The sequence below is a fragment of the Triticum aestivum genome, chromosome 2D (assembly GCF_018294505.1).
Source record: "Triticum aestivum cultivar Chinese Spring chromosome 2D, IWGSC CS RefSeq v2.1, whole genome shotgun sequence".
Classification (NCBI taxonomy): Eukaryota; Viridiplantae; Streptophyta; class Magnoliopsida; order Poales; family Poaceae; genus Triticum; species Triticum aestivum.
The window spans coordinates 75,864,424-75,881,024 of NC_057799.1; the positions used below are offsets into that span (position 1 = coordinate 75,864,424).

The following is a 16,601-nucleotide window of genomic DNA, read 5'->3' on the forward strand; positions in this document are numbered from 1 at the left end:
TGGACAAAGAGAAGATCTTCAGGTTGACCAAACCAAACATGACCCCATAGAAAGAAGATGCTTAGCAAGATTCTGAGCCTCGACATTCAAGGTGCTAAGCTCGTGGCTAAGAACACAAGAAACAAAAGCCGACGAACCCTCTATTATCTCATGTACCAGTCAGACGCCACCAAGATCCGATTAACATAAAGGTCGTCCGCTAGGGCCACGCTTCTCTGGTAGCCAAAGCCAGCTCACAAGTAGAAACCTATGCTCTAGACGGGCCTCGGCCCGTTGTGTGTTTTGCGTTTTAGCGTCAATTTGGCGCGGCCGAATAGGATCAATACTTCAGGCACCCCTGAATGTGTGTTAGGGCTCACACAGCCCCTGGCGGGCCGCAACCTGATAGCGCTCCGCTCAGTCGCTCAGAAACCGACTCGTAGTTCCTTTCTTTTTCCTCCACTAGACATCTAAAGAACCCAACTTCTATTGGTTCAGAACAAATCCAACTTTGATTTTCAATGGATAAAAAATGCCACATTTCAAAAATGCTAGCACATTTTATAAATTTGAGGAATTTGAGAAAAGTTCACTAGTTTTGAAAAATTGTTCGTGCATTTAGAAAAAATGTTTATGAATTCAAGAAATATTTTTAATTTTATAATGTTCACGAATTTTTTAAAAGTGTTCATGAGTTCAAACAATGTTCGCGAACCTGAAAAATATTCATGAATTTTTTTAAAAATGAATTAATTTTTTTCATCGATTAAAATAATGATCCTGTATTAGAAAATGTTCATGAATTTTAAAATACTAAAAAATAAAAAAAAATTCATAAATTTGAAAAAACACACAAATTAAAAAATTCACGAATTTGGAATTTTCACAAAAAAATAGAATGTTTAGAAATTTAAAAATAAAAACAAAAAATAAAGTAAAATAAATAAATAACCAAAAAAAGTTGGGATAAACACTTCTTTTATGAACGAGTTCAAATCAAATATCGAAGTTACTGAAAGTATAAGCGACTCACACATACTAAATTTGCATCAAGATTGCGGGACCACCAAATGGCCACTACCACAACCAGAACGAGTCGTCGATATGGCGCTATCGTTGTTCCCCTACGGAAGCCGGCTTGACCTTGTCGATGACAGCTGGGAGGTCTTTTCGTGCACGTGCCCCTATGGACCAGTGCAGGGGAGTCACAGTCGTCACTGTTGAATCCGTGAATAGTCTGAACCACCTGACACCAAATCTCGCCACACGACTAGAAACTCTAACCACATCGCCTCAAGGAGGCGACATGTATCTACATATGATCTCATTGACTACATCCAAACGGACAAACTCGAAGAGGATCGGAGACCGAAAGACAAACTTGAATAAGAGAACACCGCACCTACAGGACTAAACAGATTCTAACATAAACCACTAATCGCAGCGGAGGCCTCGGGATTCCCATCCCTGCCGCCGGCTGCCGAAGTGGCAGGCGGAGGGGAGGCGAATCCACATGCTTACCGGCGAAGCCTGGAAGGAAGAATTTGTCCTAGACACCAAGGGCATGGGGAAGAAAAAGTTCAATACGTGTGATTATTCAATATTACAAGGGAACGATGATTAACCCGGGACAAAACCGATGAACCAGCACATAAGAAAACAGGAAACGAAACGAAATGCCATCATACATGCACAAGGTCGGATGCATCCCCTCCGTTTTATTCAAGCACAAACCATAATTTCAGACATTATTTCCGCTAGCAAATGCAGTACTCGTAGATAATAAGACAACAAAATACGTAAAACAAAATGAGCTATGTCTAAAAGAAACTAGGCATCAATTTAGATAAGACAGAGCTAAGGACTGAACCCACACTACCTGTCCCATATCCCAATGGCCACCAACCAGCATTCATGCCATCAACGTGCGGCACGTTCCTCGAGGAGGTCAGCTCCAGCTGCTCGCCAACAAGTGGCGGGATGCTCTGCTCACTCCTAAAGTAGTCGCGGGGATCGATCTGCCCCTTGGCCATGGCGAGCCTCCGGAAGTTGGCCTTGGAGTAGTACTTCTCCCCCCAGACCCTGCCGGCCTCGAAGCTCGAGACGTCGCCGGCGCCGACCACGTTCTGCCCGATGTCCAGGTCCCTGTAGTTCACGTACGCCTCCCTCGGGTTCTTGCTCACGTGCGGCTCCATGAACGCGTACATGTCCCTGATCCACGTCGTGTGCGCCGCGCCGTCGCCGCCCACGCCCCAGAAGTTCATGTACTGCACGTTGTACAGCACGCCCGCGCGGTGCGAGAACGGCGTCGCCGCCTCCGCCACGACCGCGATGCTCCCGCCGTACGGGTCCAGGATCATCAGCCCCGCGTCCCGCCTCGCCAGCCAGTCGGAGAAGATCCGCGCCCACACTTCCCTCGAGATGGCCCGCCGCACGTAGTCGGACGTGGACTTGCTCGGGGAGGAGTCCCTCGCGACGGTCCGGTTCAGGATGTCGTCCACGGTGGCTGCCTCGCCGATGTAGATGTAGGGCACCGACTGGATCCACGACATCTCCTTGCAGTGCGTCGGGTTCACGCCCAGCTCCGGGAACCGGCTGCCCATCACCGGCAGCAGCGCGTCGCGGCCGCCCAGGTACAGGGCCTGGAACCTGGCCTTGTCCCCCTGGACGACCACCCTCACCAGCAGGTCGTCGGGGAGAGCAGGGGCCACCTCCTGCCACTTGGCGAGGAGGTCCGCGGCGCCCTCCTGGGCCGTCTTGACGACGGTGAAGACCGTCACCCTCGGCGGCACGGCCACCAGCCTCACCTTCCACGACAGCACGATGCCGAAGCTCCCGCCGCCGCCGCCACGGATGGCCCAGAACACGTCGCGCCCCATGGCCTGCTTGTCTAGCAGCCGCCCCTCCGCGTCGACCATCACGGCGTTGATGACGTGGTCGGAGGCGAGCCCGTACTTGCGCAGCAGCATGCCGAAGCCGCCGCCGCTCAGGTGGCCCCCGACGCCCACCGTCGGGCAGAGGCCCCCCGGGAACGCGTGGCGGTCGGTCGCTCTCCCGATAGCGTGGTATAGCTCCCCGAGCGTGGCGCCGGACTCCACCCACGCCTCGGCCGGCTCCCGCACGGTGACGCGCACGGACCGGAGGGCGGCCAGGTCGACCACGGCGAACTCCTCGGGGCGCGCGGACCGGAACGAGAGGCCCTCGTAGTCGTGCCCGCCGCTGCGCACGCGGAGGCGCACGCCGTGCCGGCGGCCGCACACGACGGCGGCCTGGACGTGGGACGCGTTCGTCGCCGTGACGATGCAGAGCGGCCGCACCACGGCCGGCCCGAGGAACCGCGGGTTCCGGACGGACGACGCCAGGACCGACGCGAACGACGGCGAGCTCCGGGGGAAGAGAAGGTTGCCGGGGACGGACGCCGACATGCACCGGAGGAAGTCGTCGGCGGCAGCTTGGATAGGGATAGGAAGGGAAGCATGCGAGGTGACGAAGAATAGAGCAGAGACGAGCAGCATTGCCAACGCCATGGTTGGCGACCTGCAGGCCATGGAGCTCCGCATGCTTGAGCTCGTGGTGAAGGGCAAGCAACTGATATTTTGCTGGCCTCGCAACGTGCGGTTAAATAAAGTTGGAGCCGGGTTATTTATACTACTACTGCCTGTTGGCCTTGGGTAATTAAAATGGGTAGGTACGCAGCGCCTCTCTCCATCTCCATCGATCCAATCTGATGATACCGATCGATCGGAGTTAATTGCACACAACTATCATAATTGGGGCATCACATGCAGATTGGTATCACGATTGCTAATTTTTGCGTGTCAGTACCAACATTGCTCTAGATTTTTGCAAATAGATCTAAACTGCGTATAAACACGTATTGACGGTGTATCTGACTAGCGGGGCCCGCCCGTCAGGTGCCGACGTGGCATGTTTTTTGCAGAAAACCCCCGCCCTCGCCCTCGCCCTCCGTCGCCGCTCGCCGCCGCCGTTGCCTCTCCTCCCCGTCCCCTTCCGGAGCGGCGCGGTGGCTGTGCGCATGGCTTCGTCGGACGCGGGGGCGGCGCCTCAGCTCGGCTCCACCTTGGAGGTGCCCGGCGCGGCGGGGCCCGTGCGGGTCGTGGCGGCGGCGGGCCTCCCCGAGGCGGCGGCGCATGGAGCAGAGGGACGTCCCCCAGTATCCCCCGGCGCCGGGGCCCCGCGCCAGGGCCGCCGGGTCGTGCACGCGCGCGGCCGCTGTCGCGCTTCGGCAGCTCAGCAGGCTCTTCAGCTGCTCCCACGACGACGCCGGCCGCGCGGGCGCAGCCTTCTTGGAGCTGCCGCCGCTGCGGCGATGGCGGCCGTGGTGGTCCTTGCCCGCCGCGAGCCTGGCCTTGGCGCCGGTGGTGGGCGCGGCGAGGGCGGGGCTCTTCCTGGAAGGCGTCCCGGTGACGGCAAGATGGCGACGGCCAGGAGTCCTGGGCGCGGGGGAGAGCGGGGGCGGCAGCGACGGCGGCTTCTTCTTGCGCTTGCGGTGGTGGTTCTGCTGCTGCGGCGGCGGCTGCGGCTGCTGGCCGCGGCGGCGGTCGGAGGTGTCGGCGGTGGTGGTGGAGGAGGAGGGCAGGAGGAGCGCGGAGAGCGCCATTAATGAAATGGAGGCGAGCTACTGCCAGTATCCGTGTGCTCTCTGTCCGTATGGCGTCTCGGATTTAAACAAGGCGGGGGAGGGAGGGGAGGGCTGACCTGAGTCCGCCTCGGGGAGGCCCGTCGCCGCCACGACCCGCACGGGCCCCGCCGCGCCGGGCACCTCCACGGTGGAGCCGAGCTGAGGCGCCGCCCCCGCGTCCGACGAAGCCATGCGCACAGCCACCGCGCCGCTCCGGAAGGGGACGGGGAGGAGAGGCAACGGCGGCGGCGAGGCGGGCGCGGAGCGAGAGGGCGAGGGCGAGGGCGGGGGTTTTCTGCAAAAACATGCCACGTCGGCACCTGACGGGCGGGCCCCGCTAGTCAGATACACCGTCAATACATGTTTATACGTAGTTTAGACCTATTTGCAAAAATCTAGAGCAATGTTGGTACTGACACGTAAAAATTAGCAATCGTGATACCAATCTGCATGTGATGCCCCAATTAAGGTACTTCGGTGCAATTAACTCGATCGATCGTGACTCGGCCAGGACATGTAGAGTCATTAAGTACTCCAGTTATGGCGATCTTGATCTGGATGGCATATTGTGCACATGCAGCTTTACTGTTTTTGTTGACTCGCTCGGTCGTGCCTCGTGCGTCGGTGAGCTTCACAGTTGCAAGTGGAAAGAGATTCTCCTGCACGAGAGATCCGAGCGCATGCAAATATACTTTGTGTCATGGCGCTCCTCCTCTTTCTCTCTTTTCCTCCTCACGGTGGCACTATCGCAGCGTAGGCATCTCTAAACCCTCAATCCGTCCACGTCTGTCTATCCGTCCACGAGATGATCTAGACATTTTTTTTTTGCAAATTGAGAGGGGGGGGGGGGGGGGGGGCTTTGTGGGAGTACGGACACCGGTCACATAGGACCCCGACACCCCAGACCCATTGAAATCCTCCTCTCGTCCCTTTTCTTCCAGTCCACCATTGCTCCCTCTTTCTTTAATCCACACCCTCGTCGTCCGTCGCCACCATTGCACCTCTCCGGCCGCCGCCAAGGCATCCTCGGACATCTGCAAACCCCACCCACGAGACTGTCGGCCTTGGACTACGCCGTTGTCCACCTAGGAATCCGCCCGCAACCATGCAACTTCCGTACCCCCTGCCGACGCCGTCCATGGCGGACACCGCGTCTGGCAGGTGTTCGGTCGAATGTCATTGAGTGTTTTTTGAACTTCTTATTGTTTTCTAGAGAAGCACGATGTCGGGGTACTTGATGTACGAAGATGAGTTGTTGTGCAATGCGCAGTTGGCCTTTTTTACGACTTTTGTAGGCATGAGCAAGGGTCCGGCCTTTTGGCAAAGCTTGTATGTTTAGAGGGTGCTTGGATACGTTTTAGTCCCATGACTAAAAGTAGTGGGACTAAAACTTGCTAGCCTCATCCATACTTGGATCCAAATACTAAAGAGACTAAACTCAAGTTAATGAGCATTTATTATCCTCCAAACCCTCCAATCCAGAACTCGCCTGTATTAAAGGAGAGGAGTTAAATGAGGAGAGAGAGGACTAATCCACATTTTAGTAAGGGTACCCCTGACTAAAAAAATTTAGTCTCAAGACTAGTTTTAGCCCCTCTTTAGTCAGGGGTGCTTGGAACTTTAGCCTCTTAAAGAGACTATTTTTAGTCAGACTAAAATAAGTCCCTTGGATCCAAGCACCCTCTTAGTTTCGTGAGCGAAAGAACTTCGCGCCCTACAACATGCACGACATCCATGCACGCAATATGAAGTTACTAACGCATTGGTGGTACACCATCTGCAGCTTCGTCATGAAGTTTTGCGATGCGATTCACCTAGTGGAGACATGGTGGCATTGGGCGCGTCAACCATCGAGATCGTAAGTGTTGCTTTCTGTTACTCTACATGTTGGTTAATTTATTCATTTCACTCAATGTTGATGTCTTTTAATAGTTTAGTTTAGATGGTTGGTTCATGTCTTTTAAACTCAAATTTGGTTTTCATTTTCTTTTAAAATATTTGAACTTCGAGCACCAAGACTTTTAGAACAAGATTAATTTTGGATACATTTCAAACATCTTACAATTTCAATGTCTCAATCCGCTTTTCACTCATTCTATTTTTAGTGTGTGAAATTAGTTTCTTCAAATGAGTGAAATCAAATTTTTTGAAATAGTGAAAAAAATTCAAAATGAGTGAAATATTTTTTTTAAATGAGAGAAACTATTTTTCTGAAGTTAAATCAATTTTTTTAGATGAGTGAAAACATGTTTTTGAAATGAACGTTATCAGTTTTTTGAAATGAGTAAAATAGGTGTTTTTAAATAAGTGAAATCATCATTTGAAATGAGCGAATGTTATTTGAAATGAGTGAAATCATTTTTTTAAATGGGGGATTTTTTAATTGGTTGAAATCGGTATTTTAAAATGAGTGAATTTAACTTTTGAATTGAGTGAAATCTGTATTTTGAAATGAGTGAAATCTGTATTTTGAAATGAGTGAAATGTGTTAAATAAAATGAATTAAATCAGTTTTTTTAATGAGTGAATTCCTTAGTTGATTGAAATAATTGTTTTGAACTGAGTGAAATATGAATTTTGAAATGAGTGAAATCATTTTTGTTTAATGAGTGAAATATCTATTTTAATAAAGCGAGCCATTGTTTTGAAACAAGTAAAATCATTTTTTGGAAATGAATTTAATCAGTTTTAAGAAGTGAAATTATTATTTTGAATTGAGTAAAATCTTTTTTTGAAAGGAGTGAAATCTTTTTTTTAAATGAGTGAAATAAACGAGTGAAATGTGTTTTTGTGAGTACAATATGTTCCACGAAATTTAAACTTGTTTAAAAGGAATTCAAGATTGATCTTGTTTTAAAGATCTTGTCACCAAGAATTCAAATATATTAAAATATTTTAAAATTGATTTCTTATTCAATAAATATTAAATAGCGATGACTAATATCGCACAAGCAAATAAAATGCTAGATTTTTTATGGGTAGAGTAGTTCTGCACACAACGTAGTGGATTGGCAAAAGGGAAAGACTTTTGCATTCCCGAGCCCACACGACAAACATATCACTACTCCGATGCTAATGCTGACACACAATTCCTAAGTGTATCTAGCATGTTAGGTAGGTTTTGTATATAGCAGTGCTAAGAAAAAGCATTAGAATAGTTTGCCCTACATTTAGGGTGGCATCTTAGCGGCGGAACAAATGGTTGAACCATGCACGGAAAGTCCCATGCATGCGAGGATTTCAAGTTTCGCGGTTGCAAGGCCTAGGCAAACCTATCTAGCTAGGCATGACGAGCGCATGCCAAAGGAGATCGCGATGGGGAGTGGAGGGGTTGCGAGGACGGGGAGGCAACATCTTGGGCGGGGTGAGGTTGTGATCTAGCGCCCGCTGCTTCCTCTCTACTAGAAAGGTGTTGGTCGCCAAGTGCAAGGGTTTGCACCAAGTGGCAGTTTCCCTTAAGTGGTTGATCATTGAAAAGGCCTTATAATTGATGTTTGTGCAAGAAGTATAGATTGTCATGCAACAAATGCATTAGAGATATAAATGCATGAAAGCTCTTGTAATGGACTGGTGGGGTGTTCCTCCAACTCGTTTGCTCATGAAGACCTAGAGCACTTTGAGGAAGCTCAACGTAGAAATGTGCAAGCCAAGTTCCATAATGTGATAATCCCCAACTAGTATGCAAACATGAAGTATATGAAAACTCTCTATATGACAATGTAGTGTGTTACTTTGAAACACATGTGTATGAGAAAAGTATAGTAGCGTGCCCCCTCTCTTTTATTCTTTTTCTTTTGTGGGCCTCTGTGTCTCTTTTTTTCTTTGGCCTTTGGCTCTTCTTTTATTCCTCACAAGGTAGGAGAAACACTCTAACACAGTGATCAATACAATAATTATACTCAAAACTCAATTGATAATAAACATGATGCAAAAACATCTATTGAATGCCTTTGGTAATGTACAGATATGTGCAACGATCTAGAGACATAAAAACGGACAAGCCATGTAAATAGCACGATAGATATCTTACGGTCGTGCAATGGCGGTAATAAATATCTCTAATCATGTAATGAATGGTGATGGAAGTTGTATGACTATATTTCGGAATGACTATGAAAATACCATAATAGGTAGGTGTTACCTCTTTAGCATGCGTTGGTTTTCCCTTAAAGAGGAAAGGGTGATGCAGCAAAGTAGCGTAAGTATTTCCTTCAGTTTTTGAGAACCAAGGTATCAATCCAGTAGGAGATAACACGCAAGTCACCTAGTACCTGCACAAACAATCAAGAACCTTGCAACCAACACGATAAAGGGGGTGTCAATCCCTTCACGGTCACTCGCAAAAATGAGATCTGATAAAGATAATAAGATAATATTTTTTGTATTTTTGTTGTATAGATTGGAAAGTAAAGATTGCAAAATAAAATAGATATTAAACTAGAATTGTAGATCGGAAACTTTTATGATGTAAAGTAGACCCGGGGGCCATAGGTTTCACTAGTGGCTTCTCTCATGATAGCATCTATTACAATGGGTGAACAAATTACTGTCGAGCAATTGATAGAAAAGCGCATAGTTATGAGAATATTTAGGCATGATCATGAATATAGGCATCATGTACGTGTCAAGTAGACCGAAACATACTCCCTCTTTAAAAAATGTTAACATACTATAAAAATATATGTTATGCAGTTAAAAAAAATGGGATAACTTTCACATAAATGTTTGTGACAAAGAAAATAAGTTTTCACATTAAAAAATAAGACACATGCAGTTTTTTTTTTTTGAAAAATGAGTAAACAACGTACTCCCTCTTTTCAAAATAAGTGTCATTGATTTAGTAAAAAACACTGTGTACTAAATCTGGGGCACTTATTTTCGGACGGAGGGAGTAACAAAAAATGTTTGCGTAGTGTAAAAAATGTTTCATACTATTAAAAAATGTATGTGATATTCTATGGAAATGTTCCCACGTTTCAAAAAAATGCCCATGACATTAAAAAAGTGTTATATACAATGTAACAGTATGTCCATGTATGTTGAAAAAATTATATTTATTTCCATTAAAAATGTATGTGACATTTTAGAGAAATTTTTGTGTTTGGAAAAAAGTGTGCGTGGAATTTTAAAAAATGTTCATATAATGTATAAATAAAGTTTGCTAGTTTGAGAAAATATTTATTCCCACTAAAAAATTGTACAGTTTTTATTTTTGCATATGTTATTGTGTATTTTAAAAACTATTCAAAAACGTGTATTTTGAATAATGTATTCACGTATCGGAATTTTTTCTCACATGTGCTCTAAAAATGTACATTGTATACCGAGAATAAGTAGAGATCAGTTCAAAAAAAAGTGATAAAACCACAAAGAAATAAATGGAAAGGAAAAACACGAAGAAAACCAAGAAAGAAGCAAATAAAAACAAATATAACGAAGGAAGAAAGAAAAATCAACAAAAACCAATGAAAGACAAAGTAAAATGAAAAAAACTAGGAAAACAGGGAAAAACAAATAAAACCAACCAAAAAAACAAAAGAAAACGAAAACATATAAAACAGGATGCTACCTGACCTATATTTTTGGCGCGGGCCATTACCAGTAATTTCCTTACTCTTTTCATCAAATCCCGAAATAATATATATTCAGCTTATCATTACATATATTTTTATGGTAAGAAAATTGTTGATGATTTTTAGAAAGTGTTCACGCCTGGTGAAAACATCCCTGTGTAATTCAAAAAAGTGTTCATCTTTTAAGAGATATTCATGTAGTTAAAATAGTTCTTTGCTATTTTAGAAAAATCCCGTGTACTTTTACATAGTGTTCTCCTATTTAATATATAAAAATCATGAAGTTTTTTAAAATGTATTCATGCCTTTAAAATTTTATAGTGTTTTTGAAAAGTGTCCAATCCTTTTGGAAAATTTTCATGTTCTTCAGAAGAGTTCCCCTATTTTAAAATTGTATACATGTCGTTTGTAAAAAGTTTTCATATTTTTAGTAAAAATGACCATGTTATTCACAAATGTTTTCATGTATTTATAACAAACTGTTTGGTATTTTTGAAAACTGTTTCTATAAAAACATCCAAAATCACTTTTTGGGGGGGGGGGGGGGGGGGTGGTTAGCGCAAAAGATATAGAGGTCAGTTGAAAACCGGCCACACCTGCGCACTAAAACCCACCTCCGCATAGAGGCAAGGAAGTGCCCATTTTTCTTTTTTCTTTCTTTGTATGTCCTTCAGTTTTTAAATGAACACAAATTTAATATCAACAAAAATAAGTTGTAAGTATCTCTAATATAAATATGTTGTACTTTGAATTTATAATTTTGTAAGTGTTCATCCATAAATGAAGTTGATCATGTATATCAAATAAGGACTTTTTAATATATTTTACAACAGATAATTTATTGGAGGGGAATTCGAAGGAATATACATGTGCACGATGTCTTCATGTGCACAAATGATTAGAAATTAGATTTTATAGTGAATTACACAGTTGGTACAGGAAGTTGTCGCAGAAATTCAGTTGCATACATCAAGTTAGAAACCTCACCTTGGGATGAAGTTGTCGCGTGCGATTGTGACGAAGCCGGCCTGTGATGGAACCGTCACTCTCATTGTATTGCTCGAACCATGGGCTAGTTCTTCGTATTCACTGATTCATCATTTGTTAGGGCCTATAAATCCATTGTTCCTTTACTTTCTTGCCGAAGGTAAAATGTTCTTAGCTCAATTCATCAATCAATTATGTATGTTTAGGGGTGTTTGATCTGGCTGATGAGGTTTATGTCATTGGTCAAACCTACTCCTTCCGTCCCATTGGATGTAATAACATGTTATATTATGGGACGGAAGGAGTAGTATTGGTTAGTCGTACTGCGTTTTTCTAAGACAGTTAGTTATACTGTACTACTACTCGTGGATCAAATATGGTTGATAAGTTACAATAAATTCAAAGGCCCATAACTTTTTTTTGTCGGTAACAAAAGCTATCCACGTTTTTGTTTTTTAACTTTGTGGCACACTTTATTTAACTCAGATAATAGTTAGTACATCTCTAACAAGTTCAGCTAAGAGAAAATAAGAGGATAATCATCCCAAGAAATTACAGATCGTCAATCTAGAGACTTTCTAGCTATAGTGTGTGTGTGCCACCTTGTTTGCCTCTCTGGCAATGAGCAAATGAAACCGAACTAATCATCTTTCTGAGCTAGTTGAAAGCAATCGCAAGGTTTCAGCTACCCCATTACATGCATTATAATCTCAAGGCCATCCGATTAAAAAATACTCCTTTATCTGTAAGGGCATCTTCAACGCCGACTCTCAAACCTTCTACAACTGTCGCCATCCAACACGGTCACGTATCGGTCCACGGCGCGGTCTGGACGTGTTTTCTCACACAAACTGGAGACAAAGTGGGGAGGTTTGCGGGAGTCCGAACCGATCCAAGCCCGCTTCTGACCGCTCTGGCCCACCAAAAACCCCTCCCCCCTCTGCACACGCTTCCCGCCTGACGCCAGCTGCCCGCATTCATGCCGCCATAGAGCGCGCTGCTACAAATTGAAGGCGGCTCAGGACGGACGCGACCTCTCACTGCCTCCGCCATTGAAGCGGCGCGCCGGCCGAGGGCGCCGCCCGCTGCACGTCCGGCTGAACACGCCTCCTCGCCGCATTCATACACCTCCACTAAACCCGTCTGGAAGCCGAGAAGCCTACTCCGACCACACGTCTGTTCATGAGTAGGCCGGCATTAAATGCAATGTCGGCCAAGCTCCTTCCGCCAGCCCTCTATTTAAACGAGAATCGCACCCCTCCTCCGCTCCTCCATCTCCTCCTTCACCATTTTCTCCACTCTTCTGATGGCTTCCGAAGAGCAGTTCTTCGGCATACAAGCCGGCTGGGTGGCCCGCCGAACCCGTTGGATACCAGCGAGGCAACTCACTGCTCCACCTCCCTCGCCTAGCCCGACGGAGCCAGTTGTCGCCCCAAGACGGCGCATGGTTCAGCAACTCGCCGCTCCAGGCCAGCTCGATGAGGAGTAGTGAGTTGCTTCATGCCAGCACGACGGGAAGCACGACGGCATGGGCGTCGTCGCTGTCGTCGACGACGACACGTCGTACCGCGCCTCCTGTGTATGCAATCGCGCCGCCCGTGCCTGCTGTCGCGCCATGCAGGCAGAGGCATAAGAAGGGTGCGCGGAGAGCCACGAGTCGGTGGCCAGCGCCTCCGTGTCTGCCGCCATCATCGAGGAGAAGTAGAACATGCGAGGCCGCCGCCGCCTGGGTCCCATGAAGGCCACCGCCGAGGCAACGCCGGCAGACACAACCGTTGTCTTGCTCGGTTCTTCTTTTGCGAGGACCTTCGTCAACCCCACATGGACTCCACAGAAGCGGTGGCGCCCCCTTCCCCTCCCGCTGAAGCATCAGCCTGTAACATCCCAAATTTTCAATTTGAAATGTTATACATTAGATCATCATTGCATAGCATATTTTATTACATTTTGGCTAATCCTCGAAATCCTAAGCAGCTCAAGGACCCTCGGAGAGAGTTGGGGATTTCCCGGTTTTCATATTTGATTTTCATCAAATTATGAAACAAGGATTTTGGTTTTAATTATTTTTCATTCTGAAAAATATTTCATATAAAAGTATATGAGAGGAGAAAATATGACTTCTCCAAAATAATTGAGATATTGGAGGAAAAATATTAAAATCAAATATTCGATTTTTTTATTTTATTGCATTTTATTTGCATTAATTTTTTTTCATGTTTTCAAAAATTGCATTTTAGGGCCAAGAAAATGTTCATCGCGTTCTAATTATTTTAATTAGACGGTGAAAATTTGTTTTGGCATTTTTAGATTTTTATTTATTTTTCTAGGATTTATTTTAGTTCGGCGTAATTTAAAAAAAATCGCCCGCGGACCGAACTGGGCCGAAGGCCCAGCCGGCCCACCTGCCGCGCCGCCTCGCCCGGATCGTGGCCGAGCCGGACTCCCGCTGGAGTCCGAGACGACGCCGCCGCCGCCGCCCGGGGTCGCCCCCTTCTCCAAGTCGGACGCCCCCCCGAACCATAAGTACCCCGCCCCGCCACCTCGTTCCCCAGCCCGACCCCGCCGCCCGCGCCACCAACCGCCGCCGCCGTCGCCGAAGGCCGCCGCCCCGGGAAGCCGCCGCCCGACGCCTCCCGTCGACCCCGCCGCCACCCGCCGCCCGGACCCGCAGCCCCGCCGCCCCACGCCGCCTCCCGAACCCCGCCAGAGCCGCCCGACCCCGCCGGATCCCGCCGGACCCGAGGTAGGCGTCGCGCCGGTTTTCGCCGGAAAAACCGTGCAGTTTTTTTTGAAAACCCCGGTTTATTTTTTTAGATCGGTTTGGTTTTTTTTTGTTTAAGTCTTTTTAGCGAGCGTTCGCTCGTTCGTTCGTTTTAACGAACGCGTTCATCGTTTAGTTACAGTTAACGAACGTTCGTTCGATAAACTGTTTGTCAGTTTTTCTTTTTCTCGGATTTTTCCGTGATTATTCCAGATCGCGATTTCTGATCCGATTTTCGTTCTAGTATAACTTTTCGCTCGTTTATCGGAATCAGGCGATTCAAGCGCCTAGAGTTTCGTCTCGAAATTCTCTTTCCGTTTAACCAACTCAAACAAGTTTTTGCTACTGTAAAATTTGATTTAGATCCAGATTAGTAAACGAAGCTTGTTTCTTTCGCCGTTTGACTTTCGTTGCTTCGTTTGATTTGATTCTTTTTGCAAACCGGAACTCTTAAGTTGAACTTTCTAGTAAGATCTTTTATTTGAGTTTTACCTGTGCATTAGATGAGTGCTTACTGTATGCTTGTTTGTTTGCGATAGAGTACCCGGAGTGCGCCGCTTGGTACTTCGAATCTCTAGGTTTCATGGATCATCAGCAAGGCAAGTAACACTTTGATCATACCTCTTTACTACCCAGTTTTATTGCATTAGACGAATCCTCAAACATTGCATGATTAGGATCTGATTAAATTGTGAGTATCGGGAAGTAGATGAGGTAGTACCTATTACCTGTTTTGTTATCAAACCTTTGGGAGTTACTTCTACGTTTGCTCATATTGCTATGCTATGCTAGTAGACGTGGATTGGGTTTGAGAGATCTTTCCATGACAGTTGTGAGATTGTTAATTAATGGTTAAACTTAAGGTGGCAACTTAAACTCACATCTGGGTGGATTGAGGCACCTGGAGAATCCAGTGTTGCCAGTATTTTTGGAAATCCCGGGGTTCCGTGTGATTATCCTATGGACCGCCACCCAGGCTCAAAGGGATCATAAGATTATTCATGCTAGAAACTTCCGTGTGCAGCCACAAGCTATTATGGGTTCTAGCATAGTTGAATAGGTTGCATGACCTGTTCCAGTGGTAGGCTAGCAGATGTAGGGGATGTAGGTTGGTACTGTCTACCCGGGGTTAGAGTTAATGCTTCAGAAAGACTGTGTCTCGGTGATCCGTTTCTCAAACACCATGTAGTGCGAGAATCTCAACGGAGAAGATCAAGTCTTGTGGGGAAAAGTGCACAAACCTCTGCAGAGTGTACAAACTAGTCATGGTTAGCCGTGTCCCCGGTTATGGACATCTTGAGTATCTAGTTCTTGGATTATCATGTGAATCTCATCACCATGTTACTTAATTTAATTTGATTGTGTTAATCACGTTCTTAATTGGGATTGAGATGCTGTCAACCATCTCAATGTTCAACAACCACCATGATAGTTAAATAAAATTTTATTCCTTTGCAGTAGGGAAAAATTGGCTTTTCGCAAAAACTGTAACCATAGAGCTTTCCACCAGCCAAATATGCATGTAGTATAGCCTTATTCTGTTCATTACTCTCTATGTGTTATATTGCCAGCATATTCCATGTGCTGACCCGTTTTCGGGCTGCAACGTTTCATGTTGCAGACTTTTCAGACGACGAGTAAGGTGCCTTAGGTCGTGGTCTTATACTTAGTGATGCCGTTGGAGTTGATGGACTCACTTACCTTCCAAGTCTTCCGCTGTTATCGTTTTTAGATGGCCTTAAGCCATATTTATCATACTTAGTTCTCTTTTGAGACACTCGATGTAATAAGTGTGTGATTGCTACTCTGTTATAAATTCTTAGAGTACTGTGCATGTCAGCATTACTGATCCAGGGATGACACTGGTGCACAGTAGATCAGACTGTTTGAGGTCTGGTCACTACAAGATGGTATCAGAGCACACGCTGACTGTAGGACACGACCACTAAGCTTAAACCCTAGAACACTACTCTCTTCTCATTTCTGACTCCTCTCCATTTTCTACTCTTTTAGGAATGGCGGATGCAAGGAACAAGTTCATGCAACCGGATGAAGATACACCATTTGGACGCCACTTGAAGGAAGTCACTAGATACCTGAACATCGGAATTCCAAGCTTCACCGGAACCTACAACGCCACACTACCAGAAGAGGAGCGCTGGATGATTCAAGTTCAAGTTCCAAGAAGGACGTTCATGCCAGTCAATGAGCCTATAGAGTTTTCCTTTGATGCACCAACCTGGAGTTTAGGAAAGAGCATGCCCACATCACTATGGGACGCATTGGAGAAGTTTATCACAAGGAGCTTAAGGATACTATTTATCAGATTTGTGGGCGCCGAGATGAGCAATGGGAGATGATCAGCACCAAGAAGGATAGATCAATTGCAGCTTTCATCCAGGAGTTAAACCAGCACATTCGTCGCCAGGAGGACCAAATGTGCGCAGGCATGATAGATCTGAAGAAGGCATTGACCAAGATCACGGAACTGGAGGAAGAAATCAAGTCTACACGCGAGGATTATATGGAGGAAATCGTCGCACTGGTGGAGAAGAATGACGACCTGGAAAAGAAGATCGAAGTTTTCATGGGAGACCCAGCACCAGGAGGAGAAGATGGCGATTCTACTTGCCCAGAGAACTACATCATCATCGACGAC

The 16,601-nt window shown here is 46.2% G+C and overlaps 1 protein-coding gene across 1 annotated transcript; it reads right to left on the reverse strand.

Annotated features, from left to right (window-relative positions):
- Nucleotides 1–1,668: 1,668 nt before the first annotated feature.
- LOC123051687 (berberine bridge enzyme-like Cyn d 4) lies at nt 1,669–3,623 on the reverse strand. The gene has a single exon (XM_044474648.1). The coding sequence runs from the start codon at nt 3,537–3,539 to the stop codon at nt 1,800–1,802; it is 1,740 nt and encodes a 579-aa protein (XP_044330583.1). The 5' UTR covers nt 3,540–3,623; the 3' UTR covers nt 1,669–1,799.
- Between the last annotated feature and the right edge of the window lie 12,978 nt (nt 3,624–16,601).